The 25,747-nt window shown below is 45.9% G+C and overlaps 1 protein-coding gene and 1 pseudogene across 10 annotated transcripts in view; one reads left to right on the top strand and one right to left on the bottom strand.

Annotated features, from left to right (window-relative positions):
- The first annotated feature begins 6,678 nt into the window (after positions 1-6,678).
- On the top strand, positions 6,679-10,850 carry LOC131756239 (inner centromere protein-like; annotated as a pseudogene).
- Positions 10,851-19,651: 8,801 nt separating this feature from the next.
- MGAT1 (alpha-1,3-mannosyl-glycoprotein 2-beta-N-acetylglucosaminyltransferase) overlaps positions 19,652-25,747 on the bottom strand; it is a 78,109-nt gene continuing 72,013 nt past the window's right edge. For all 10 annotated transcript variants that reach the window (XM_067032345.1, XM_067032350.1, XM_067032347.1 and 7 more), the window contains one exon: positions 19,652-22,220. In XM_067032345.1, coding sequence (XP_066888446.1) covers positions 20,752-22,095 — 1,344 coding nt within the window. In that variant the 5' untranslated portion in view covers positions 22,096-22,220 and the 3' untranslated portion in view covers positions 19,652-20,751. The remainder of the gene's footprint in view (positions 22,221-25,747) is intronic.

Genomic DNA, 25,747 nt, shown 5'->3' with positions numbered 1-25,747 from the left:
TTAAAAAGGTTATGAAGAACCTAGGGGCAGGACAGAAATAAAGATGCAGACATAGAGAATGAACTTGAGGACACGGGGAGGGGGAAGGGTAAGCTGAGACGAAGTGAGATAGTGGCATTGACATATATACACTACCAAATGTAAAATAGATAGCTAGTGGGAAATCCATGTTGCCATAAGTGGCAACATTTAATTATTTTTTATGGCTGAGTAAAATTCCATTGTATATGTATGCCAGGGTTCCCCAACCCCCAGGGCCGTAGACAGCTGCCTGTTAGGAAGTAGGCCACACAGCAGGAGGTGAGTGAGGTGCACAGGGGGAGAGTGAGTGAAGCTTCATCTGCTGCTCCCCATCGCTCTCCATCGCTCTCATTACCACCTGCACCATCCCCTGTCTGTGGAAAACTTGTCTTCCATGAAACCAGTCCCTGGTGCCAAAAAGGTTGGGGACTGCTGATATATACCACATCTTCTTAAGCCAGTCATCTCTTGATGGGCAGTTGGGTTGATTCCATGCCTTGGCAATTGTAAATAGTGCTGCTATGAACATTGAGGTGTTATGTATCTTTTCAAATTAGTGTTTTCATTTTCTCTGGATATGTAACCAGGAGAGGAATTGCTGGATCATATGAAAGTTCTATTTTTAGTTTTTTGAGGACCCTCCATACTGTTTCCATAGTGGCTGCACAATTTCATTCCCACCAACAGTGTACAAAGATTCCCTTTTCTCCACATCCTATCCAACATTTGTTGTTTGTAGACATTTGATGATAGCAATTCTGAGGTGATATTTCATTGTTGTTTTGATTTGCATTTCTCTAATAATTAGCAGTGTTCAGTGTCTTTTCATGTGCTTGTTAGCTATTTGTATATCTTCTATAGAAAAATGTCTATTCAGATCTTCAGCCCATTTTTTCATTGGGTTGTTTGGGTTTTTTTGATATTGAGTTATATGAGTTGTTTGTATATTTTGGATATTAACCCCTTGTTGGCCATATTATTTGCAAATAAATTCTCCCATTCAGTAGGTTGTCTTTTCATCTTGTAAATGATTTTCTTTGCTGTGCAAAAATGTTTAAGTTTAATTAGGTCCCATTTGTTTATTGTTGTCTTTATTTCATTTGCCTTAGTAGACAGATCCAAGAAAATATTGCTATGATTTATGTCAAAAAGTTTTCTGCCTATGTACTCTTCTAGGACTTTTATGGTTCTGTTCTTACATTTAGGTCTTTAAAGCATTGTGAGTTTGTTTTTGTATATGATGTGAGGGAAGATTCTAATATCATTGTTTTACATATGGCTGTCCAGTTTTCCCAGTACCACTCGTTGAAGAGGCTGTCTTTTCCCCATTATATATATTTTTGTCTCCTTTGTCATAGAATAATTGACTATAGGTGCAGGGGTTTATTTCTGGGCTCTCTATTCTATTTCATTGATTTATGTGTGTGTTTTAGTGTTGATACCATGTTGTTTTTATTACTGTAGCTTTGTAGTATGGTATGAAGTCTAGGATTGCTATACCTCCAGCTTGTTCTTTTTTTCTCAACATTACTTTGTCTATTTGGGGTCTTCTCTGGTTCCATATGAATTTTAGGATTATTAGTTACAGTTCTGTGAAAAAGTCATGGGTATTTTGATAGGGATTGCACTTAATCCTTAGATTGCTTTGGGGAGTATGGACATTTTAACAATATTAATTCCTCCAATTCATGAACACATTTCCATTTCTTTGTACCATCTTCACTTTCCTTCATCAACATTTTATAGTTTCAGATCTTTCACCTCCTTGGTTAAGTTTATTTAAATTTATTTTATTCTTTTTGATGTGACTTTAAATGGGATTTTTTTTGTGCTTCCTTTTCCTGATCATTATTAGTGTATAGAAAAGCAATAGATTTATGTATATTGATTTGTATCCTGCAACTTTGCTGAATTAATTCTTTATTTCTAATAGTTTTGGGGTGGAGACTTTAAGATTATCTATATAAAGTATAATGTCATCTGCAAATAGCAGCAGTTTAGCCTCTTCCCTTCTAATTTGGATGCCTTTTATTTCTTTTTCTTGTCTGATTGCTGTGGCTAGAACTTCCAAATCTATGTTAAATAGAAGTGGTTAGAGTGAGCAGCCTTGCCTTGTTCCTGAATCTAGTGGGAAAACTTTCTACTTTTCATCACTAAGCATTATATTGGCTGTGAGTTTGTTGTAAATGGCCTTTATTATGTTGGGATATGTTTCTCTGTACCCACTCTGATGAAAGCTTTTATCATGAATGGATGTTGAATTTTGTCAAATGCTTTTTCTGTGTCTATTGAGATGATTGTGTGATTTTTATCCTTGCTTTTGTTAATGTGTTGTATCACATTGATTGATTTGTGAATGTTGAACCACACTTGTATCCCTGGAATAAATCCAACTTGATCATGCTGTATGATCCTTTCTATGTATTGCTATATTTGTTTTGCTAATACTTTGTTGGGGGTTTTTGCATCTATATTCATCAGATATTGGCCTGTAATTTTCCTTTTTTTGTAGTGTCTTTGTCTGGTTTTGGTATCAGGGTAATGGTGGCCTCATAAAATTAATTTGGGAGTGTTCCATCATCTTTGATTTTTTGAAAAGTTTGAGAAGGATAGGTAATAGTTCTTCTTTATATGTTTGGTAGAATTCCCCTGTGATCTGTCTGATCCTGGACTTTTGTTTTCTTAGAGTTTTTTAAAATTTCAAATTCAATTTCACTTCTAGTGGTCTGTTCAAATTGTCTGTTTCTTCTTGAATCAGTCTCGGCAGAACTTTATGTTTCTAGAAATTTGTTCATCTCTTCTAGGTTGTCCAATTTATTGGCATATAACTGTTCATAGTATTCTCTTACAATTTTTTGTATCTCTGTGGTATCAGTTGTTATTTCTCCTGTATGATTTCTTATTTTATTTGGGTCCTCTCTCTTTTTCTCTTGGTGAGCCTGGCTAAAGGTTTATCAATTTTTTTCTGTCTTTAAAAAAAACCAACTCTTGGTTTCATATACCTTTTCTATTGTTTTCTATCTCTATTTTATTTATTTCTGCTCTGATCTTTATAATTTCCTTCCTTCTGCTGACTTTGGGTTTTGTTTGTTCTTCTTTGTCTAATTATTTTAGGTGGTAGGTTAGGTTGTTTATTTTAGATTTTTCTTGTTTCTTGAGGGTGGCCTGTATCACTATGAACTTCCCTCTTAGAACTCTCATAGATTTTGGAAAGTTGTGTTTTCATTTTCATTCATCTCAAGGTATTTTCTGATTTCTTCTTTGATTTCTTCATTGATCCATTGGTTTTTATAGTAGCATGTTGTTTAGTCTCTACATGCTTGTTCTTTTCCCATTTTTCTTTCTCTAGTTGATTTCTAGTGTCATAACATTTGGGTCACAAAAAACACTTGATATAATTTCTATCCTCTTAAATTTGCTGAGGCTTGTTTTGTGACTAAGCATGTGATCTATCCTGAAGAACCTTCCATGTACACTTGAAGAGAATGTGTATTCTGCTGGTTTTTGATGTAAAGTCCTATGGCTATTAATTAAGTCCAACTGATCTATTGTGTCATTTAAGACCACTGTAGCCTTATTAATTTTGTCTGGATGATCTGTCCGTTGATGTCAGTGGGGGTGCTAAAGTCCCCTACAATTATTATATTATCAATTTCTCCCTTTATGTCTCTTAGTATTTGCTTTACATATTTAGGTGCTCCTGTATTGGGTGTGTATATGTTAACAAGTGTAATATCCTCTTCTTGTATTGATCCTATTATCATTACGTAATGCCCTTCTTTGTCTTTTATTATAGACTTTGTTTTAAAGTCTATTTTGTCTTATATGAGTATTGCTAACCCTGCTTTCTTGTCACTTCTGTTTCCATGAAATACCAACTTCATTCTGTGAGGTCATCATTACCCTGATACCAAAACCAGACAAAGACATGAAAAAAAAAGGAATATTACAGGCCAATATATCTGATGTTTATAGATGCAAAATTCCTCAACAAAACATTAGCAAAGTAAATTCAATCATATACTATGATCAAATGGGATTTATTCAATATTCCCAAATCAATGAATGCAGTACACCACATTAACAAAAGAATGGATAAGAAACACACGATCATCTCAATAGATGTAGGAAAAGTATCTGACAAAATTCAACATCGATTCATGATAAAAAACTCTCAACCAAGTTGCTATAGAGGGAACATATCTCAACATAATAAAGGCCATTTATGACAAATCTATAGATAATATCATATTCAATGGTGAAATGCTAAAGGTTTTCTTCTAAAATCAGGAAAAAGACAAGGATGTCCGTTCTCACCATTTCTATTTAATGTCGCAATCAGACCAAAAAAAAGAAATAAAAGGCATACAAATTGGAAGGAAAGAAGTATAACTGTCACTATTTATACATTACACGATACTTTATATAGAAAACCCTAAAGTCTGCATCAAAACATTATTAGAACTAATAAATGAATTCAGTACGGTTCCAGGAGATAAGATTAATATACATAAATCTATTGCTTTTCTATACACTAATAATGAACTATCAGAAAAAGGAAGCAAGGAAACAATCCCATTCACAAAAAGGATGAAATAGCAAAGAATAAACTTAACCAAGGAGGTGAAAGATCTATACTCTGAAAACTATAAAATGCTAATGAAGGAAACTGAAGATAATACAAAGAAATGGAAAGATATCCTTTGCTCATGAATTGAAAGAATATTGTTAAAATGTCCATACTCCTCAAAGCAATCTAAGAATTTAGTGCAATCCCTATCAAAATACCCATAACATTTTCCACAGAACTATAACAAATAATCCTAAAATTCATACGAAATCACAAAAGACCCCAAATAGCCAAAGCAATCTTGAGAAAAAGGAACAAAGTTAGAGGTATCATGTTCCCTGACTTTATACTATACCATAAAGCTATAGTAGTCAAAAGAGTACTGGCACAAAAAGAGACACATAGATTAACGGGACAGAATAGAGAGCTCAGAAATTAACCCATGCACCTATGGTCAATTAATCTACGACAAAGGAGGCAAAAATATACAATGGGGAAAAGAGATTCTCTTCAATATGTGGTGTTAGGAAAACTGGACAGCTACATGTAAAAGAATAAAATTAGAACATTTTTTCAAACTGTATTAAAAAAAAAACTCAAAATGGATTAAAGACCTGAAAATGTAAGACCAGAAACCATAAAACTCCTAGAAGAAAACATAGGCAGTACACTCTATGACATAAGTCTTAGCAATATTTTGGGGGATCTGTCTTCTCAGGCAAGGGAAACAAAAGCAAAAATAAACAAATGGGACCAAATTAAACTTCAAAACTTTTGTACAGTGAAGGAAACCATAGATAAAACAAAAAGACAACCTACTGAATGGGAGATAATATTTGCAAATGATATGTCCAATAAGGGGTTAATATCCAAAAAGCTCATACAACTCTGTATCAAAGAAACAAACAACCCAATCAAAAAATGGGCAGAAGACCTAAATAGACATTTCTTTTTTTTTTTAACATCTTTATTGGAGTATAACTGTTTTACAATGGTGTGTTAGTTTCTGCTTTACAACAAAGTGAATCAGTTATACATATACATATGTTCCCATATCTCTTCCCTCTTGCGTCACCCTCCCTCCCACCCTCCCTATCCCACCCCTCTAGGTGGTCACAAAGCACAGAGGTGATCTTCCTGTGCTATGCAGCTGCTTCCCACTAGCTATCTAATTTACATTTGGTAGTGTGTATATGTCCCTGCCACTCTCTCACATTGTCACAGCTTACCCTTCCCCCTCCCCATATCCTCAAGTCCATGCTCTAGTAGGTCTGTGTTTTATTCCCGTCCTATCACTAATCTCTTCATGACACTTTTTTTTCTTAGAGTCCATATATATGTGTTAAATAGACATTTCTAAATAGACATTTCTCCAAAGAAGACATACAGATGGCACATGAAAAAATGCTCACTGCTAATTATTAGAGAAATGCTAATCAAAACTACAATGAGGTATCACCTCATAGCAGTCAGAATGGCCATCATTAAAAAGTCTACAAATAATAAATGCTGGAAAGGGTGTGGAGAACGGTATGGAGGTTCCTTTAAAAAACTAAAAATAGAGCTACCATATGATCTAGCAATCCCACTCCTGGGCATATATCTGGAGAAACCATAATTCAAAAACACACATGCACCCCAACGTTCATTGCAGCACTATTTACAATAGCCTGGACAAGGAAGCAACCTAAATGTCCATCAACAGATGAATGGATAAAGAAGATATGGGGCTTCCCTGGTGGTGCAGTGGTTGAGAGTCCACCTGACGATGCAGGGGACGCGGGTTCGTGCCCTGGTCTGGGAAGATCCCACACGCCGCGGAGCAAGCAGGCCCGTGAGCCACAACTACTGAGCCTGCACGTCTGGAGCCTGTGCTCCGCAACAAGAGAGGCCACGACAGTGAGAGGCCCGCGTACTGAAAAAAAAAAAAAAAAAAAAAAAGAAGAAGATATGGTAGGTTGCTTCCTTGAAGCCACGACCGTTGGAGGCCGGGGGCAGTGGAACTCGGGCGAGCTGAGATCTGTGCTGGGAAGGGCGCCAGACTTGGATTGGAGCAGCACTTAAGAGATACGGTGCAGTCGAACAGAGCCATCATGGGGACGACAGCCCCAGCCAGGGCCCATTCAGTTGCTGGAGCTCTGTGACCAGAAGCTCATGGAACTTGTCTGCAACGTGGACAATAAGGACATAGTGTGGCTGGAGGAGATCGAGGAGGAGGCCGAGTGCATGTTCACCAGAGAATTCAGCAAAGAGCCCGAGCTGATGCCCAAAACACCTTCTCAGAAGAACCGACGGAAAAAGAGACGGATTTCTTTTTTCTTTAAATTTTTTTTCCGGTATGCGGGCCTCTCCCTGCTGTGGCCTCTCCCTTTGCGGAGCACAGGCTCCGGACGCGCAGGCTCAGCGGCCACGGCTCACGGGCCCAGCCGCTCCGCGGCATGTGGGACCTTCCCGGACCGGGGCACGAACCCACGTCCCCTGCATCGGCAGGCAGACTCTCAACCACTGTGCCACCAGGGAAGCCCAAGTGACGGATTTCTTACGTTCAGGATGAAAACAGAGACCCCATCCGGAGAAGGTTGTCCCACAGAAAGACGCGGAGCAGCCGTCAGAGCTCCCGGCACTTCCGCAGCAAGGACAATCTGGCCACAGTGGTGGGGGAGAACGGCTCCGTCCTGCGACGGGGGACCCGTGCTGTGGCTGCAGCTGCAGCGACCTCCACGGCAGCCGCTCCTTCGCCCACCCCTGAGTCTCCCACGGGGCTGACCAAGAAGCCCAAGGAGAGCCTGGCCCAGTGCCAGCTGGTACCCGTGGTGGAGACTGGCATCAGCGAGCGCCGGAGCGCTGAGCAGCACCTCAGGCAGCTCCAGTCTGCCCAGGCTCCGTCCCCCACCCAGGCTCCGGCCACAGCTTCGGCCTCCCAGATCACCTTGACCTCGGAGGAGGACTCAACACCCCCAGAAGCCAGAGGCCGGGAGACTGGAGTCTGTCCCCGTGAGCTCCCTGATAACTACACCCCAGGACCCCAAGGGCCGAGGGGGCGGGGCAGAAAGGTCCGCCTGCAAGCTCAGAATTGCGGCGACCTCCCCAGCCCCGCAGGACTCGCCCAGCTCTCCGGCCTTCCCGTGGCGGCAGCGGTGCTGGCTCCCATCCTGCCGGATAACTTCTCCACGCCCATGGGCTCCCATGTGGGCCGCGGGTCGGTGCGGCGCAGCCTGATCGCTCCGTCCTCCCCCCACCCCGGGTCTCCAGGTCTCGCTGGCCCAGAATTACTCCCTGGTTTCCAAAGAGGAGAGCACCGTCCGAAGATCAAGCAGAAGGACTGCGAGGAAGGCCACCAAAGAGCCGGCCGCCACCGCCCGCATCATCTGCCACAGTTACCTGGAGAGGCTCCTGCATGTCGAGGTGCCCCAGAAAGCGAGCCCCAAGGCGGACGAGCCCAGCAAGGAAGCTGAGCCGGAGGTCCCCAAGAGCAATGGCAGTGCCTTGCAGCTCCGCAGTGCCACCAAGATGGCCGTTAGCATGCCCGGCTCGCAGCCTGCACCCGGCGGCCAGGGAACGCCCTCTGAAGGGCGGCAGGAGGCCGAGACTGACCAAGCAGATGGCCCCAAGGAGCCGCCTCAGAGTGTCAGGAGGAAGCACAGCTACAAGCGGGCCGTGAGTGAGCTGGGCGAGGAGCTGCAGTCCCCAGCAGCAAGACCCCTTCCCCGCCCTGTCCCGCCAGCAAGGTGGTGCGGCCCCTCCTGCACACCGCGCAGAGGAACGAGCTGCTCCTGACCCCGACCTCCACCCCCAGCAGTAGCATCGTTTAATCCTTCATTAAGTGCAACGCTCCCCTGCGCGTGGAGCCCAAGGAGGAGCGGCAGCGCCTGGAGAACCTGCGGAGTTAGGAGTAGGCCGAGCAGCTCCGCGGGCAGAAGGTGGAGGAGGACAAGCGGCGGCGGCCGGAGGAGGTGAAGCTGAAGCGTGAGGAGCGCCTCCCTAAGGCGCTGCAGGCCCGGGAACGGGTGGAGCGGATGAAGCAGGAGAAGAAGGAGCTGATCGAGCAGAAGTTTGCTCAGATCCACCAGAAGACGGAGAAGGCCAAGGAGGAGCGGCTGGCCGAGAAGGCCAAGAAGATGGAGGAGGTGGAGACGCTCATGACGCAGGAGGAGGCGCGGAGGCTCAGGTGGCTATAGCAGGAGGAGGAGGAGAGGCGCCCCCAGGAGCTGCTGCAGAAGAGGGAGGAGGAGGAGCGGGAGCGGCGGCGGGGGCGGGGGCGGAGCAGGGTGGGTGGCGGGGGCAGGGGCGGGGGCGGGGACGGCTCCCGGCAGAGAGGGAGCTGCAGGAGAGGGAGAAGGCCCTGCGGCTACGGAAGGAGCGGCTGCAGAGGGAGCTGCAGGAGAAGAACCGCAGCGCCTGGCTGAGCAGCGGCTGCAGGAGGAGCAGGAAAGCCAGGGAGGCCGCGGTGGCCAGCACAAGCCTGAACGTGACCGTGGACGTGCAGTCTTCAGCTTGCACCTCGCATCAAATGACTCCACAGGGCACCCTCCCCCCCAAGATCAACCCAGATAACTACGGGATGGATCTGAACAGCGATGACTCCCCCGATGACGAGGCCCATCCCCGGAAGCCCATCCCCAACTGGGCCAGAGGCACCCCGCTTAGCCAGGCCATCATCCGGCAGTACTACCATCCCCGGAACCTCCTGCAGCTCTTCGGAACCATTCTCCCACTGGACTTGGAGGACGTCTTCCATCTACCATGAGCGCACCAGCTCTGCCGTGTGGAACTCGCCGCCACTGCAGGGCACCAGGGTCCCTGGCAGCCTGGCCTACAGCCTGAAGAAGCACTGAGCCAGGCCCTCGGGCCTGCTCGGCAGTCTCAGCCTTCATCTGTGTCTATATGTCTGTGTCTCTGTTGGTCTGGTGCCATCCTGCCTGGTATCCTGTCGCTAAGGGTTCGGTCAAGTGTATATAAACGTCCTCTGTGTGCTACAGGTGGAAAGCGGCTCGGGCCTGTTGGGAGGCTGAGCTTGCTGCGTGTTCGGGGAAGATCCAGGCCCAGCCTTGCCTGGTCTGCTGACAGCACTCTGTAAATAGATGGTTAGAGTTCAGCTGAATTTTAGCCCCTAGTGTTTGAGAGATAGAGTAATAAAGTCTATTCCTTCAAGCCTGCTGTGAGTATCATGAAGAGTGGGCTTCTCTGCAGAAAGCCCTGGACCCTGGCCCTGTCTCGGACCACTGGATGGGCTAGAGGAATAGGAACTGCTTATTCTCCTGGGGTGTGCGTCAAGGTCACCTGGGTCCCACCCCCAGACATGCCGATGGAGTGGGTGATTCTGATGCCAGCCCTGGCCAACCCTGAGAAACCGCTTCAGTTACTTTCATGTTGGGGCAGGTGACAATACTTCCTGTTTTTCTGGGGAGTGCCCTGCCTGTAAAGGGGGGCTCATTCAGTGGTAAGACCTGGAGTTGAGGTCAGGAGAATTGGGTTCTTGACACAGCTCTGCCACTTAAGAGAGGCCCTCAGCCCCTCCACACCTCAGGCTCCACCCACCCTTGCTGCACGGATGGTGAAAGGACTTAAGAACGTGGACGTGCTGCTAAAGCAGGAGATCTGGGTTAGGAAGGGAACATCTCTTGAAACTCCCTCAGGACCAGTACGTGCAAGTCGTTGAGATGTTTCTCCAACAAATCCAGGCGGCTGCTAATTAAATGCTTAGTGTCCATGGAAGCTGGCCCTGCCCCATCTCTGCCAACCGTGTTCTAAACGTGCCACAGCTGCATCATCTCCTACTCCAGCCCCCGGAACGGGGGTTGGTGAATTTGGGCCTATGGGCCAAATCCAGTCACAGTCCGTTTTTGTAAAGTTTCATTGGAACCCGCCCAGTAGAAATGAATGCCTGTTGTCTCCGGCTACTCTGCTGAGGGCAGAGTTAAGTAGTTACAACAGAGGCCTTATGGTTCGCAAAGCTGAGAATATTTACTATGAACCTTTTACAGAAAATGTTTGCTGACCCTGCTTTAGGACAAAATCAAGGCTGAATATAAGAGAGCTTTTTAAAATGAGTAAAGAGTGAATGCACACAACAGGCTGAAATCTAGAAGATTCCACCATGCAAAGAAAATCGTTTTACGGTTCATTCAAATATGGTGCGAATTTAAATTTGTTCCATATGTTCTCTGATGAGAAACTGTTGTGTTGAGTCAACTGGTGAGTGTGTCTTTGCCTGAAACCACAATGTCGATGTCAAAATATTACCTCTTATAAAAACATATTTATATAGTGTGTATTTTTATAGTGTGTTTGGGAAAAAAAATTGTTATTCAGCAAAAAGGTAGTTACAGGTTGTGCTGCACCTTCACTAGTACTTGATATTGTCAGTGCTTCTTATTTTAGCCATTCTAATAGACGCGTAGTGAATTCTCATCGTGGTTTTAATTTGCATTTCCCTAACAGCTGGTGATGGTGAACATCTATCCACTCATGTGCTTACTTGCCATCTGTGTATCTTCTTTGGCAAAGTGTTTGTTCAACTCATTTGTTCTTTTTCTTTTTTCATTCCTTTTTTATTGAGCCACTATTCCCTCTTTCTTCATGTGCCTTGTGATTTTTTTTTTTTTGCCATGGCACATGGCATGTGAGGTTTTAGTTCCCCAACCAGGGGACCAGGTGTCAAACCCGTGCCCCTTGCAGTGGAAGCACGGAGTCTTAACCAGTGGACCACCAGGGCAGTCCCTCATTTGTTCATTTTTAAATTGAGTCGTTAGTTTTCTTACTGTTGTGTTTATAACCTTTGTTGTTGTTGTTGTTGTAGTACGCGGGAACAGGCTCAGCAGCCATGGCTCACGGGCCCAGCCGCTCGGCGGCATGTGGGATCTTCCCGGACCAGGGCACGAACCCATGTCCCCAGCATCGGCAGGCAGACTCTCAACCACTGCGCCACCAGGGAAGCCCCTCACTGTTGTGTTTAGAATCTCTATGTATTATGGATACAAATCTGTTGTCAGATACATACTTTGCAGTATTTTCTCCTAGTCTGCAACTTGTCTTTTCATTCACTTAACCGTATTTTTCATTGAGCAAAAATTTTAATTTTGATGAAATCCAATTTATCAACTTTTTTTCCTTTTATGAATTGTGCTTTTTTTGGCTTCATGTCTAAGAAATCTTTGTCTAGCCCCAGTTCTCAAAGATTTTCTCCTATATTTTCTTCTAAATATTTTATAGATTTATATGTTACATTTAGGCTTATGATCTGTTTTGAGTTAATTTTTTTTAATGTGAGGTTTATGTTTTTTGTTTTGGGGAGCATATAGATGGATGTCCAGTTGTTCTAGAGCCATTTGTTTAAAAGAGTATTCTTTTTCACTGAATTTCTTTTGTATCTTTGTCAAGAGTCAATCAGCCATATTTGTATGGGTCTATTTCCAGACTTCGTATTCTCTTTCATTGATCTATGATCCTTTTACCAATACCACATGGCCAAGATTACTATAGCTTGTATAAGTCTTAAAAATCTGGTAGTGTGATTTCTCCATCTTTATTCTTTTCAAAATTATTTTGGCTTTTCTATCAATTTTGCCTTTCTGTATAAATTTTAGCATCAGCTTATCTATACAAAAACACTGCTGGGGGCTTCCCTGGTGGCGCAGTGGTTGAGAGTTTGCCTTCCGATGCAGGGGACATGAATTCGTGCCCCGGTCTGGGAAGATCCCACATGCAGCGGAGCGGCTGAGCCCGTGAGCCATGGCTGCTGAGCCTGCGCGTCCGGAGCCTGTGCTCCGCAATGGGAGAGGCCACAACAGTGAGAGGCCCGCCTACCACAAAAAAAAAAAAAAAAAAAACCACTAAAAATCCAGCTATTCTATCATGGGTGTATATCTGAAGAAAACAAAAGCCATAATTCAAAAAGATACATTCACTCCAATGTTCATAGCAGCATTATTTACAATTGCCAAGATTTGGAAGCAACCTAAGTGTCCATCAATGGTTGAATGAATAAAGAAGATGTGATATACATATCTAGATATAGATATATATCTATAGATATATCTATAATTACACACATAATTATATATCTAGTTATACATATAATTACATATACATATAATACATATAATTATGTAATACATATAATTATATACCTAGTTATAGACATAGGTATAGATAGATATAAAATGGAATATTACTCAGCCATAAAAAGAATGACATTTTGCCATTTGTAACAACATGGATGGATCTGGAGAGTTTTATGCTGAGTGAAATAAGTCAGAGAAAGACAAATAGTACATGTTTTCACATATCTGTGGAATCTAAAAACAAACAAATGAATGTAATAAAACAGAAACAGACTCACAAATACAGAGAATAAACTAGTGGTTACCAGTAGGAAAAGGGGTAGAGGGAGAGGCAATATGGGGTAGGGGATTAAGAGGTACAAAATACAAGGTATAAAATAAATAAGATACAATGTAATATGTTGCACGGAGACTATAGCCAATATTTTATAACAACTTCAAATGGATTATAATCTACATAAATATCGAATAACTATGTTGTACACCTAAAACTAGCATAATACTGTAAATCAACTATACTTCAATTAAAAAAAAAAAAGTATTCCCTGTTTATGTGACTTTGCGGAACATTAGAGTAGACCAGGAAGGAGGGTGTTTTGAAAAACAAGAATGGGGGTCGGAGACCTGTCTAGGTGGAGCTTGTCTATTTCCACACGTTTGTAGCTCAAAGAACTCTGTGTGGCCTGGGGCAGTGCAGTTGTCTGGTACCCGCTGAAAACTGGGTCTGACCTTGTGTGCAGTGACAGAAGCCAGAGATTTAAGAAGGCTTCCCACCTGCTAGTGGAGGTGAGATGAGAGCAGGTCCAGGTCCGCTTAAATGGAGAGCACTGAGAGACATGCATCTCCTCTAGATGTCATGTCATGGATCGCCATGTGCCAAACAAGCAGAGGGTTTGAGACTGTTTCACATTCCATAGTATGAGGCTCTGGAGCCCCCTTGAGAAGGAGCTGTGTGACGTAAGGCAAAGTGAGGCAACAAGACAAGACCGTTGGCCAAAAAAGCGGAGAGTGACACGGTCCCATCTCTTCATTGCATGTCAGCCCACTCTACATTGATGCTTCCAGTGTCTGGAATGTTCAAACGCTCCTTCCCTCCTTCACTCCTCTCCCCACACTCTTACCACAAAGCCAGACTATTTTCCTTGAATTTTTCCGCATAGAAGGGGCATGACAATCAACCTTGAAAATGTTTAATTGCTTTATTCATTCACTGTAACTTTAAAATCACTTCAGTCCCTGTCTAGCGTGGAATGGAGGCAGACGGCAAGGTAATTCAGTGTGAGGTCACTGCCATGGCTGTTTGGAACTCCTGAAGCAACAGGCAGAACGCTACTTCCAGGGAAAGTGTGACTTCCTGTGGGGAGGGAGGGAGGGAAGAATGGAAAGAAGAGGAGAATATTCTTTTTATAGATCTTATAGAGGCCTTGTTGTATAAATGTGAGTACATGAATTTGCTACTTTTCAGTAAGGCAGTAGTTGGTAGAAAAAAGAACAAATGTGAAATGAATTTACACCAGAGGCCCTAGAAGGTGGGAAGTATAAAGAAGACAAGATGTGGATGGAGAAAAGGGGATGGGGGGATGAATCAAAGGAAGGGGAAAAAAAAAGAATCTAGGAAAAAACAGTCAGTTCAGTTTGGGGAGAGAGGTGTTGGAACCACTTGTGGGGGCCGTGTAACCGGATGTAGAACTGCCAGGGTGTGGATTGGGGCTGGATGTCTATCTCTTTCAGGTGAGGCCTCGCCCAAGACTTTGATGAAATCCCCAGGTAGGTGGCCATGGGGCTCAGGTCTGCAGTTTCAGAAACTCGGGTTTCTTGATTTATTCATAAATCTGAGGAATCGACGCAACCAAAATCCCCAAGAGACTATGTAAATGAAAATTCCACTCCCTGACAATTCACACTACTGTCAGCAGAGGGCGCCCCTGCCCAATGAAGACCAAATGCGAATTAAAAACTTGCTGCAAGGCAGTTAATCCGGGCAGTAGGGTTATGGATGAACTTTGTTTTCTTTTTATTTTTCTACATCTTACAAGAGTTATACAATGAAAATATGCACTACTTATAAGATCAGAAAAATTACGTGAAAATAAGATTTATTCTGCAACTTTCTGTCAAATGGTATAGAAAGTTATATATATTTGACATATTACAAAATATTGTCATATCATCTCAATGGAAGGGATATGAGTCTTCTTGGTACTAGTCTTTCAACTTCTCTATGTGCTTGAAAATTTTCATAATAAAAACTTGGGGAATATTTTGAATGTAAATTTGAAAAAAAAAAAGCTTGGGAAGGAAATAAAAGATATTCACATCTATTAATTCAAGGGCCACTTCTACCTAAAAAATAGAGCCAGTCTCCTAGATATCAATATTCTCACCCCTAGGGATTGATGAGTAAATGTTTAAAAATTCTTATTCTCAAAATATTTGTTTAAACATTCCCTTCTGGTTACATAAAATGTTACATTTCAGTGACAGAACATAGTACCTAAGACCACCAGGTACCACTGTCTCTTAACAAACTACCCCAAAACATGGCATCATAAAACAACTGTTTTATTTTGCTCCCTATTTGTGGGTCGTAAATTCAGGAAGTGTTTGGCTGGGCAGTTGTCACTTGGGGTGTCCCATGCAGTTTCAGGTAGGTGTCAGCAGGGCAGCAGACGTCCAAGGACCCCACCCCCGGGCTGGATGTGCAATGTGGCTGATTCACAGGGCTGTAGCCTCTCCAGCAAGGCAGTCTCAGGGTCATTGGACTTCTTACAAGGCAGCTCCACACAACTCAAGGCTCAGAATTTGTGCAGTCCAGAAAACGAGGCAGAACCCAGCTCCCCTTTCATGACCTGGGGCCTCACTCCTGCCCACCGCATGGTTTCATGTAGGCCAAGGTGGCTAGTACCACCATGGTAAGAGAAGTTTTAGCTGAACACACGGCTGCCTCTACATTTCCCTGTCTGCCCTGCAACTGGGGGGACTAGACCAAGTTCTGGTGACTGGGAGATGAGGGGAGGAGATATGCACAAATTCTAGGTTTCATTCTAAAAAGAAAGAGGCTTGCCCTCCCCTTCTCTGTCCTTTATAAGGTAAAAAAGTCTGCTGCTTTTTTTTGCAGTTCGCGGGCCTCTCACTGCTGTGGCCTCTCCCGCTGCGGAGCACAGGCTCCAGACGCGCAGGCCCAGCGGCCACGGCCCACGGGCCCAGCCGCTCCGCGGCACGCGGGATCCTCCCGGACCGGGGCACGAACCCGCGCCCCCCGCATCGGCAGGCGGACCCCCAACCACTGCGCCACCAGGTAAGCCCAAGTCTGCTGCTTTTAATACAAGTGCATCTCCTGGAAGGGACAACACAGATCCCTGTGAAACAGAGCAGGACCCCGTGGGGCCTTTCTGGGGACAGATCTCTACCACCCCCACTCTTGTTGTGAAAAAGCTTTAGTCTTCTAGGCCTTCCCTGAGTTCCAAAGAGCAAATTTAATCAGAGAAGTGAGAAAATGCAGAAGCACTGGAAAGCAGTCAAGCAAGATTCTGTGCCTCAAGACAGGAGATGTGGTGTCTGTCCCCATATCAGCAAGGGCCCTGACCTCTGCTCGTAGGTGGAGGGTGTGTGGGAGAACAGACAGACTCAAGACCCCGGCTGGGCTGTAGGCAAACCCCTGATCTCTAAGGAAATCCTTGCAGGTAGCCTGAAGTCCCAAGTGTTTGTTAAAGATATTTAAGGAAGAGGGTACATGATTAAAATTATGGTGAAGGTGAATAGTTGATGTGGTTATATGTAAATGTTTAACTTACATAAAGCTAAATAAATATTTATGTAAATTTATGGCTTTTGTAGATGATTTACCTATTTATCTACATCTGGGAGAAAGATGCCTGATAGGAGTAAACAGAGATGGGACTGGGGGGTGGGTATGTACGTGTGAATGTTTTATTATCTGCTGATTTCTAAAATGAATATATTTCGCTTCTGTAACAAGCGAAAAAGGAAATGATACCTTTCACTTTAAAAGGTTGTTGTATCTAACAATCTAAACTCAGCACACACACCCCCAAGCTCCCCTTCCCCCCACCCCACCTCCACCTGTCCCAATCTCCATCCTCAACTCTGCAGTCAGCCCTACACCTGGCCCCCTACCACGCCCCCAGGTGCGACCCCCAGCCTTGGTCCGGTTTTTGAACAAACCCCAGGGGATCAACCCAAGGCTCAGGGGGACCCTGGCCAGAGACTCTATCCAACACATCTGTCCACACCGGGATGACTCAGCCCACAAGTAAAATCCCACCTGAATGACCCAGATAAGAGCGGAGGACCTAGGCTGAGAGACTTGTGCAGGGGAGGGAAGGCGGAAACAGCAGTGGTTGGAGAGAATGGCAGGAAATGGAGGAGGAAGGCCTTGGGTCACTGGCAGAGGCTGAAGGGCCAAGGCCAAAGGCGCAGGAGTGGTGGGATGGCCCAAGCTGTTTCTGGGCCCACAAACACACCAGGTCCCCGTGAGGCCTCCTGTGGGCAGCTGAGACGCCAACAAACCCTCCACCCACGGGGACTTGCCACCTGCAAGCACCTTGCCAGTCGGTCACCGACGTTTCAGTGAGGGCCTGAGGTCGGAGGTAGATGGGCCCCTGGGCTGGACAGCTGGTGTTTGTCAAGTGGAGTAAAATTGGAGCTTTTTTTCCCCTGGACGCTCCAAGGCCAAAGTTAATGGCAGGAGCTGAGCTCTGCTGGAGTAAAGAGATAAGATGACCATTCCTGAGACCAAGGAGACCTCCCTGACTACACATGCGCAGAAAGGCTCCTAGGGGGTCAGAAAGGAGGGGGTGCCACCCCACAATAGGTGATGCCAAAACTCCCACAGGCCTCTATGCTGGAATCCATCTTGGCAAAATTTTGTGCACGCATATGGGCAGGGTCCTAGGGCAGGTCAGGTCAGGTATGAGAAAAGAAACAGGATAATTGGCCAAAGGTAAACAAAGACCGGGAAAAACTGCCCTATATAAATGATTTGACCGCCTTTTTACTGCGCTCCTCCCCACCAGGGAGGACACCTACACCCTTTCTCTCCTGGTGTATATTTCTGCCTTGCTTCTGTCTTAAATCAATCAACAGTTTCTCTGTGTGCTCTCCCACATGTTATGCTGTGTCTCTGATAATAAACTTTGTACCTGTTTTTTACAGTTTTTGCCTCATTGAGAAATTCGTTTTTCAAATGGGGCAAGAGCCAGGGGAACTTAGCTTTTGGTCTCTAGCCCCTGGTGGTCTAGCGGTTAGGATTCCTGGTTTTTCACCCAGGTTACCCAGGTTCAATTCCTGGGTGGGGGACTAAGATCCTGCTTTAAGCCACCACTCACTGCCCTCTCCCAAGATCAGGCCCACCTGGCCGGAAGCTGTGTTGAGCTGGGTGAGCTCTTTGGTATTATCTTTAACCTCCAAAGTCAAGGTTAGCAGAATTCTGAAGGATTTAATGACACCATGTTTTTCCATTGGGTATGTCCGCTTGCTTTGTTATCCAAAGGAGGATCATGCTGTATGAGGGATGGCAGCCATGCACACATGAATCACACCTGAGGATGCCTTGGCATAGTGAATGTGGCCTCTCTGGGGACCCGCATCCAAAGGAAGAGAAACAGGACACAGAGACCCCTGAAAGTCCTCCCTCACTTGAGGACAAACCTGAGAAACAAGCCAGAATCTTCTGAGGGTCTCCTCCTCTACAATCTCCCTGGGAGGGCTGCCCTCCCACTCCCACCTGTTGTTTGGCCTGGGAGCCCAGGCCCACCCACCAACCTGGAGCCTGTGGGAGGGGAGACCAGAGTACAAGAAAGGCAGAGGAGACGGCCTTGGAGGAAAGGCTGTAAAGGAGAGGAAGGGAAGGGTCCTGATTAAGTAGTGATTAACAACATGGGTTCCATTCAAATCCTGGCTCCACCCCAACCAGGTGTGTGGCCTTGGACAAAGGACCTTCTCTGTGCCCGTTTGCTCCTCACCTGTAAAACGGAGCAATACTTAACTACCCATGAATTCTCCTTGAGGATTAGAGTTCATTTTAATTTGTGGAGCGCTCAGAACAATGCACTTGGTAAGCAACTGTTAAATTAATTTGGTGCTAAGAACATGGATTCTGGCAGCCAAAGCACAGCTGGCCCAATTGTGTCGAAAGGGAGAGCCTCGCAAATCGCGGATAACCATCATCTCTCTACCCCCAAACAGGGTTTAAACATCCACCTAAGAGCACGTGGGAAGACAAAACTAGCTCTACAACAATCTAAAAGGTTAAGATGAATGTCTGACCCTGGTTCCCTTAGCCCAGAAGGGAGGCCAGCGTTGCTCCCTCAGTGACCTGGTGACACCCCCTTCTCGCAACTCAGCCATCTAGTGTGAAGCTCAAGGACGGTTTCTGTCAACAAAGTCACCTAGCTCAGGGTTTTCAAACCCACTGATGAAATCAAGTTGGTAGGTCACAAGGAGCATTAAAATAAAAAAAAAAATTAGTGGAAAATAGAAACTCTCAGGATAGTTTCAGGCAAAGTTTGCCATTATGTGTGGGTGCTGCTGCCAGTGTTGAGATCCAGTTGTCAGCTCTGCGTCCTGGAAGGTGCTGGAGGATGCCTAGCGAATGCTGCCTGGGCCAGCGGAGGGCATCCCGCCCAAGGTGCCCATGTCAGAAGGGCCTGCCTGCATTCTCTCTCGGACCAGGCCTTGAGGGCCCCACAGCCCACCTCTAGAGAAGATTAGCACTAGGGGAGTGAAGCCTTGGGCCCCCTCCACCTCCAAGCCTGGCCTTTCTTTCCCACCTAGGCCCCTCCTTAGCTCTCCTATGCCTTTTCTCCCACTCCCTGCTCTTATCTTCCGGTCACCTGCTTTCCTTCCTCCAACTGACCTACTTCCTCTCGCCTGTGCAGCCCCTTCCTTTCGTCCTCATTCTTTTCCTTGCTTCCTCCACATTTCTCCTCCCTTTTCCACCCCCAACTCCTTTACCAGGACACACAAACACACACCGTTTTTCAGACAATTCAGGCTTTATTTTTGAAAATAATTCTGTAGCTTCAACTTTCTTCCATGAACTGAGGTCAGGCAAGAAAGAAAAACACACACGTTGCTCTCCAACCCACCATCTGCGTCCTGATCTGTGCACACGGGAAGGGAATGCTTGGGGGAGAAGGGAAGGCGGCTGGGCTGAATGGTCTTGGCTGCTCTACCTCACACTGAGAGGGCCTCCAGAAGCCACGGGCCCGGCCCGGGCTAGCATAAACTGTCCCAGAGCGACAGGGAAAGGATTGGTTTTTAGAAAAGACGGGATAGGGGGCAGTCTGTTTCTTGGAGGAAGGATGAGGGAGGGGCGCCCCAACACCCAAGGCTTCCCCCCACCCCAGCGGGTGAGCTAAGGAGAGGTTCTGCTTTTCCCCTTCACCGTTTCATCTTAGAATCACGAACTGCTAGGCTGCAGGGAAAGAAGAGCTGAGAGGCGACGGTCAAGGATAAAGGAGAGGGGGGAAAAAGAGAAATACAGGCAGGAGGGAGTAAACCCCGACAACCTAACAGCTCTGCCCAGACCCTGATGATGATGAAACCCCTTGGGTTAGTCTCATTTTGGCCACAAATACATCTCCTGCTCACATAATCCAGCCTCCCACCTTGCTCCAGTTGGGGGAAGGTGGAGATGGTGGGGGACAGGTACAAGAGGAGGGCTCATACTCTGGCTAGAATAGCCAGGACAGGAAAAAGAGGCCTGATCAAGAGAAAGTTGTCAACTTCTCCACAGATGTCCTAGGAGAAAACCTGGAACGTGGATTTTGTGGCCCCAACAAGCCCGTCTCTCCCTACCACACAGTGGTTTCGCTGCTTAATCACTCCCCCAACATACCCCAGAAAGATCCCCCTGACTTGACCCCCTTGAGAACGGGAGAATAACCCTCACCTTATCATCTGTGCACTCGAATGCCACTCAAAAAAAGAAAAAAAGAAAAAAAAAAAAAAAAAACAGAAGATAAATGGACCCAAGAGAGAAACACAGAGAGGATGATGCAGCCCAGGGACTGCGGTCCCATCTGAGGCCATGATATGGCCAGGAGGGGCCCCAGGAGGGACAGGCAGGTGCTGCTAATTCCAGCTAGGATCATAGCCCTCCCAGGTCTGGGGTGGGGCTAGGTGGACACGGCGGCCCCGGAACAGGAAGCTGACGATGCCCTGGTAGCCGGCCCTGGGGACACCAGACTTGAGGTCATCCATGACTCCCAGGGCCTTGGCGAAGGCCTTGAAGCTGTCCCTGCTCGTGTACTGCACCCGCACCTCCCCCAGCTCACTCCGCTCACTGGTCCTCACTTTCTCCACCTGCAGCAGGGGAGCACCGTAGACACGTGCAAGGAAATCCCTGTCATAGGCCTCCTGTCGCAGGTAGGACAGGTCCAGCTGGGTGAAGGGCACGAAGTGCTGGTTCAGCTTGATAAACTTGAGGTGCTGGTCAAAGAACTGCCCATGGCTCACACCTTTGCGGCCAAAGGTCATCGTTCTGGAGATTTCAGGCCGCACACAGGCCCGGCCCTGCCGCTGCTCTGGCCGGCGCATCCAGTCGTCCCAGAAGGCCTTGGGCCACTTGGGCTCCAGCTCAGCCCAGAGCTCGGCCAACAGCAGCCAGCCCAGGCCAGGGAAGAAGTCTGTGCGGTAGAGCAGCTCAGGCTTGCTTGAGTCCACCATCTGCTCCTTGCCGTTGTCATTCCAGGCAGACACACACCAGAGGGAGGGGTCGGCCCTCAGCAGCGGGTACGTGGCCTGGAAGTACTCGAAGAAGTCTGGAGCCACCTCCAGGTCATCCTCCACCACCACGGCCGCTGGGAACTTGAACTTGTGAAAGACCTGGCCCAGCGCCCAGCGGTAGTGCCGGGCGATCTTGTAGTAGCCCTGGAACTTTCGGTGGTCGGGTGGCACTGCGATGTTGCTCAGGTCAGGCTGCCGGATGTGCGTGACAGCGCTGCCGTAGGAGGCGATGACCTGGGCCGTCTCCTCATGCCCACAGTCCTGGCTGACGATGACGGGGAAGCGCTCCGCTGAAGGCCGATAATGCAGCAGCTTGTCCAGGCAGCGCCGGACAGTGCTGCGGTCACAGGCGATGACCAGGATGGGGATCACAGCTGGCGGAGAGGTCACAGGCACTCGCGGCGGCACAGGCGGGGCCGCGGTAGGCACCCTCCACCGCTGGCTCCACCTAGCGTGATGCTCCCTGATCTGCTGCAACAGCCCCCGCTGCCGCTCCAACTCGACCTCAGCGTCCTGGGCCAGGCGGATCACCTCACGGGTGAGGCTGGCGGGGTCGTCATCGAGAGCACTGTCTGAGGGCAGCCTGCCAGGCGCCGGGCGCGTCCAAAAGAAGAGGAGCAACAGGGCGTTCCAGGCCACAAAGAGGATGGCGCCCCACAGCACAAGCCCTGCAGACTGCTTCTTCAGCATCCTGGCCCCCGCGGGGGAGGCGGGCAAAGGTGGGGTTCAAGGCTGCCCTTGGCTTGCCTGGCTCACACTCCCACAGTTCTAGGGATGTTTCCTCTGGGCTCCAGGATTAGGAAGCAGCCATGCACCTGAGGAGAGGAGAAAAACAACCATCACCACAAGGCATGGGGCTGCCCTGGAGTGGAAGAAAGGGGGGCAGAAACAGATGAAAAAGTGCAGGACAAGGAAGGCCAGGAGGTTAACTCCAAAGCTCTCTTAAAAGATAGCTGCCTGGGGGGCTTCCCTGCTGGCGCAGTGGTTGAGAGTCGGCCTGCCAATGCAGGGGACGCGGGTTCGTGCCCCGGTCCGGGAGGATCCCACGTGCCGCGGAGCGGCTGGGCCCGTGAGCCATGGCCGCTGAGCCTGCGCGTCCGGAGCCTGTGCTCCGCAACGGGAGAGGCCGCAGCAGTGAGAGGCCTGCGTACCACACACACAAAAAAACAAAAACAAACAAATAAACAAAAAGCTGCCTGTTCCCTAATCTGGAGGGTCAATCTGTGTGGAAGAATAGGATTAGGAGAGCATGTTCCCGCACTCCAAAATGAGTTCATGAGTCCTCTGAAAAGCAACGTGGTTTTTTTGGGGGGCGGGGGGGCAGGTTGGTGGTGTAGAAAGTGATGTCATGGAAGAGAAGAAGCAAAGGAATCCCCTTTCCCCCTTCCCTACCTGACAGATTTTGTTTACCATCTTCTGTCCAGAGCTTAGGAGAGGTGGGGGTTAGACCATCTGCCTCCCATGCCTCAAATCAAACTGCCCAAAGATTACTGATTTTAAAACTCTAATATCACACCTCAGGGCTAAAGCCAGCACCTTACCTAATAAGGAAGCACCAGAGGCATTCTCACAAAGGTCAGGAGTAAAGCCAAGCCACCCCAGATCTACATGACTATTTAACATTCTGTTGGAGGGATCAGCCAATGCAACTGGACTGCAGAACAAGTGGAAAAGAAGCAAAAGTATGTCAATGTACTGATGCTATGAGAATACGCCTGGAAAACTCTAAGAGAATCAATGATAAATCCAACCTAAACAATCAAAGAATTGAGCAAGGTAGTGGGATATAAAAATTAACAGGCAAAAATCAATAGCCTTCATATCCACAAATAATAACTCATTAAAAAAACAACAAATGAGAAAACCCTATTTATAATAGCCACAAAAATGATAAACTGTTTAGGAATTAACAAGAAATATTCAAAAACCTAAAAGAACCTATAATTCCCGAAAAGACACAAAATAAGACTTAAATATCCCTTGTTCTTGGTTAGGACATCTCGGCATCATCAGAAATCTCAATAAAAATACTTTTTTATAGAGCTAGACAAAAGTTCGTAACGGAACATCTAGGAAAATGATGAAAATGAACGAGCAGTGAAGAGGGACTAGCCCTACCAGATATTAACATACTAAACGTTACAAAGCCTCTATAATTAAAAGTATGTGGTGTTGGTATGTAAACAGATCATCCAAAGGAACAGAAGTTAAACTCCAGAAATACACACAGAAATCTAATGTACGATAAAGGGGATATTTAGAACTACTGACGCAAAAAAAAGATCTTATTAAAAGTGTTACTACAATTATAGTTACTTAGGGGAAAAAAAAAAGATCCATACACAAGAATAAATTCCAAGTGGACTAGGCATCTAAGTAGAAAAATAAAACCATACAAGTGCTAAAAGAAAATATATGTCAATTCCTCTATAACCTTAGTATAGGGAAAGGCTTTCTAAGTATGACTTAAAATACAGATGCAATAATAAATAAAACACTTTTTGCGTGGCTAAAAACACCATAAGCCAAGTCAAAAGACAAATAACAAACTGGGAGAGAATATTTGCAACATACTCACAAATAATAAACCAATACCCTAAAAACTGAGGGGGAAAAAGGCCAAAACTCTTGTCTATAAGACTAGGGCAACTCACACACAAAAATATTAAAATGGTCCTTAGACATATGAAAAGGTATTTAATTTCACTCACGATAAGAAAAATTCTAATTAAAACCATACTAAGATAACATTTCTCCACCCATCAGACTGGCAAAAATTCAAACACTTGTCCTATTCTTGTAACAGAGTCAGCTGAAGAACAGAAGTTCTTGATTTTAATGATGTCCAATTATCAGGGGTTTTTTCTTTTATGAATCATGCTTTTGGCGTTGTATCTAAGCAATCTTTGCCAAAGTCACAAAGATTTTTCCCTACGTTTTCTTTTTTAGGTTTTATAGTTTTAGGCTCTACATCTAGGTTTACGATTCATTTTGAGTTAATTTGTGTATATGGTGTGAGATATGGAACTAATGTCCTTTTATAGCAGTTTGGCAGCTAGTCAAAATGCTAAACAGAGAGTTACCATATGACCCAGCAAGTCCACTCCTACAGACAGACCCCAGAGAAATGAAAACATATGTCCACACAAAAACCTATATGGAGTGTTTACAGCAGCTTTATTCATAATTGCCAAAAAGTGGAAACAACTCAAATGCCCATCAACATGGGACTATGGATAAACAAATTGTGGTTTACCCATGGAATGGAATAATATTCAGCAATTAAAAAGGAACGTACTACTGATACACACGACACATGGACGAATCTCAAAATAATTATTCAAGATGTGAAAGGGTACATGCACATCAGTGGCTGCCTGGGGATGGGGGCAGTGAGAACATCAGGGGAGGTATTACAAAGGGACACTAGGAAACTTTGTGGAATCATAGTTTCATGGGTATATACATATGTACAAACTTATGAAAATGTACATTTTTAACTATGTAAAGTTTACTGTATGTCATTTATACCCCAATAAAACTTTAAAAAAGATATTAGCGGGTCAAATGACAAAATCAGAATATAGACAGTAGATCAAAGTATCAGTGTTGACAGACTGATAACCATAATGTGTTTATATAAAAGAATATCCCAATTCTTAGGTAACACGTGCTGAAGTAACGAGGGGTAGAGGGCCATGGTAGATGCAACTTCTCAAATGGTTCAGAACAAAGATATCATGTATGTGTGAAGAGCAAATGGAGCAAAATGTTAATAGATGGATCTGAGTAATGGGAATATGAGTATTCTTATACCATTTTTTATTCTTGCAACTTTTCTTCTAGTTTGAAGTTATTTTCAAATAAAATTTCTTAAAATCAATTATAGGGACAGCCCACAGTTCTGACTACTTTCATCCAATATGGCCCCAGCTGGGCACATCGGTAAGAAGAACTGGGACACAATCCATTTTTCCTGAACTCCTCAATCGCTCCGTGACATGCAGCACACACCTGCTCTCTGCCAGGCTCTGGGAAGGGACTGGGACACACATCCAACAAGAAAAAGGCAAGGTCCTGCCAACCCCCTCACTCCACCAGGCCTCATTACTGAAAGGATCTACCACACCCTCCCATTCCAGGACAGCTGCCATTCCTGACCATGCAACTCTCTCCCTGGCATTCCTGCCTCTGGTCTCAACACTTCATACCCCAAGGCTTCAGGTCTGCACTCGCCTGTGCTGACTGCTCTGCCAGCTCCCCTCTGCCTCACAGACTGGTTCTCTAACCCTAGCTAAAACCTTGGGTCCCAGATCTCATCTCTGTGCTCCTGGACTCTTAA

The sequence above is a fragment of the Kogia breviceps genome, chromosome 4 (genome assembly GCF_026419965.1).
Source record: "Kogia breviceps isolate mKogBre1 chromosome 4, mKogBre1 haplotype 1, whole genome shotgun sequence".
Lineage (NCBI taxonomy): Eukaryota > Metazoa > Chordata > Mammalia > Artiodactyla > Physeteridae > Kogia > Kogia breviceps.
The sequence above is the reverse complement of the archived record's forward strand: the minus strand, read 5'-3'. Positions and strand labels throughout refer to the sequence as shown.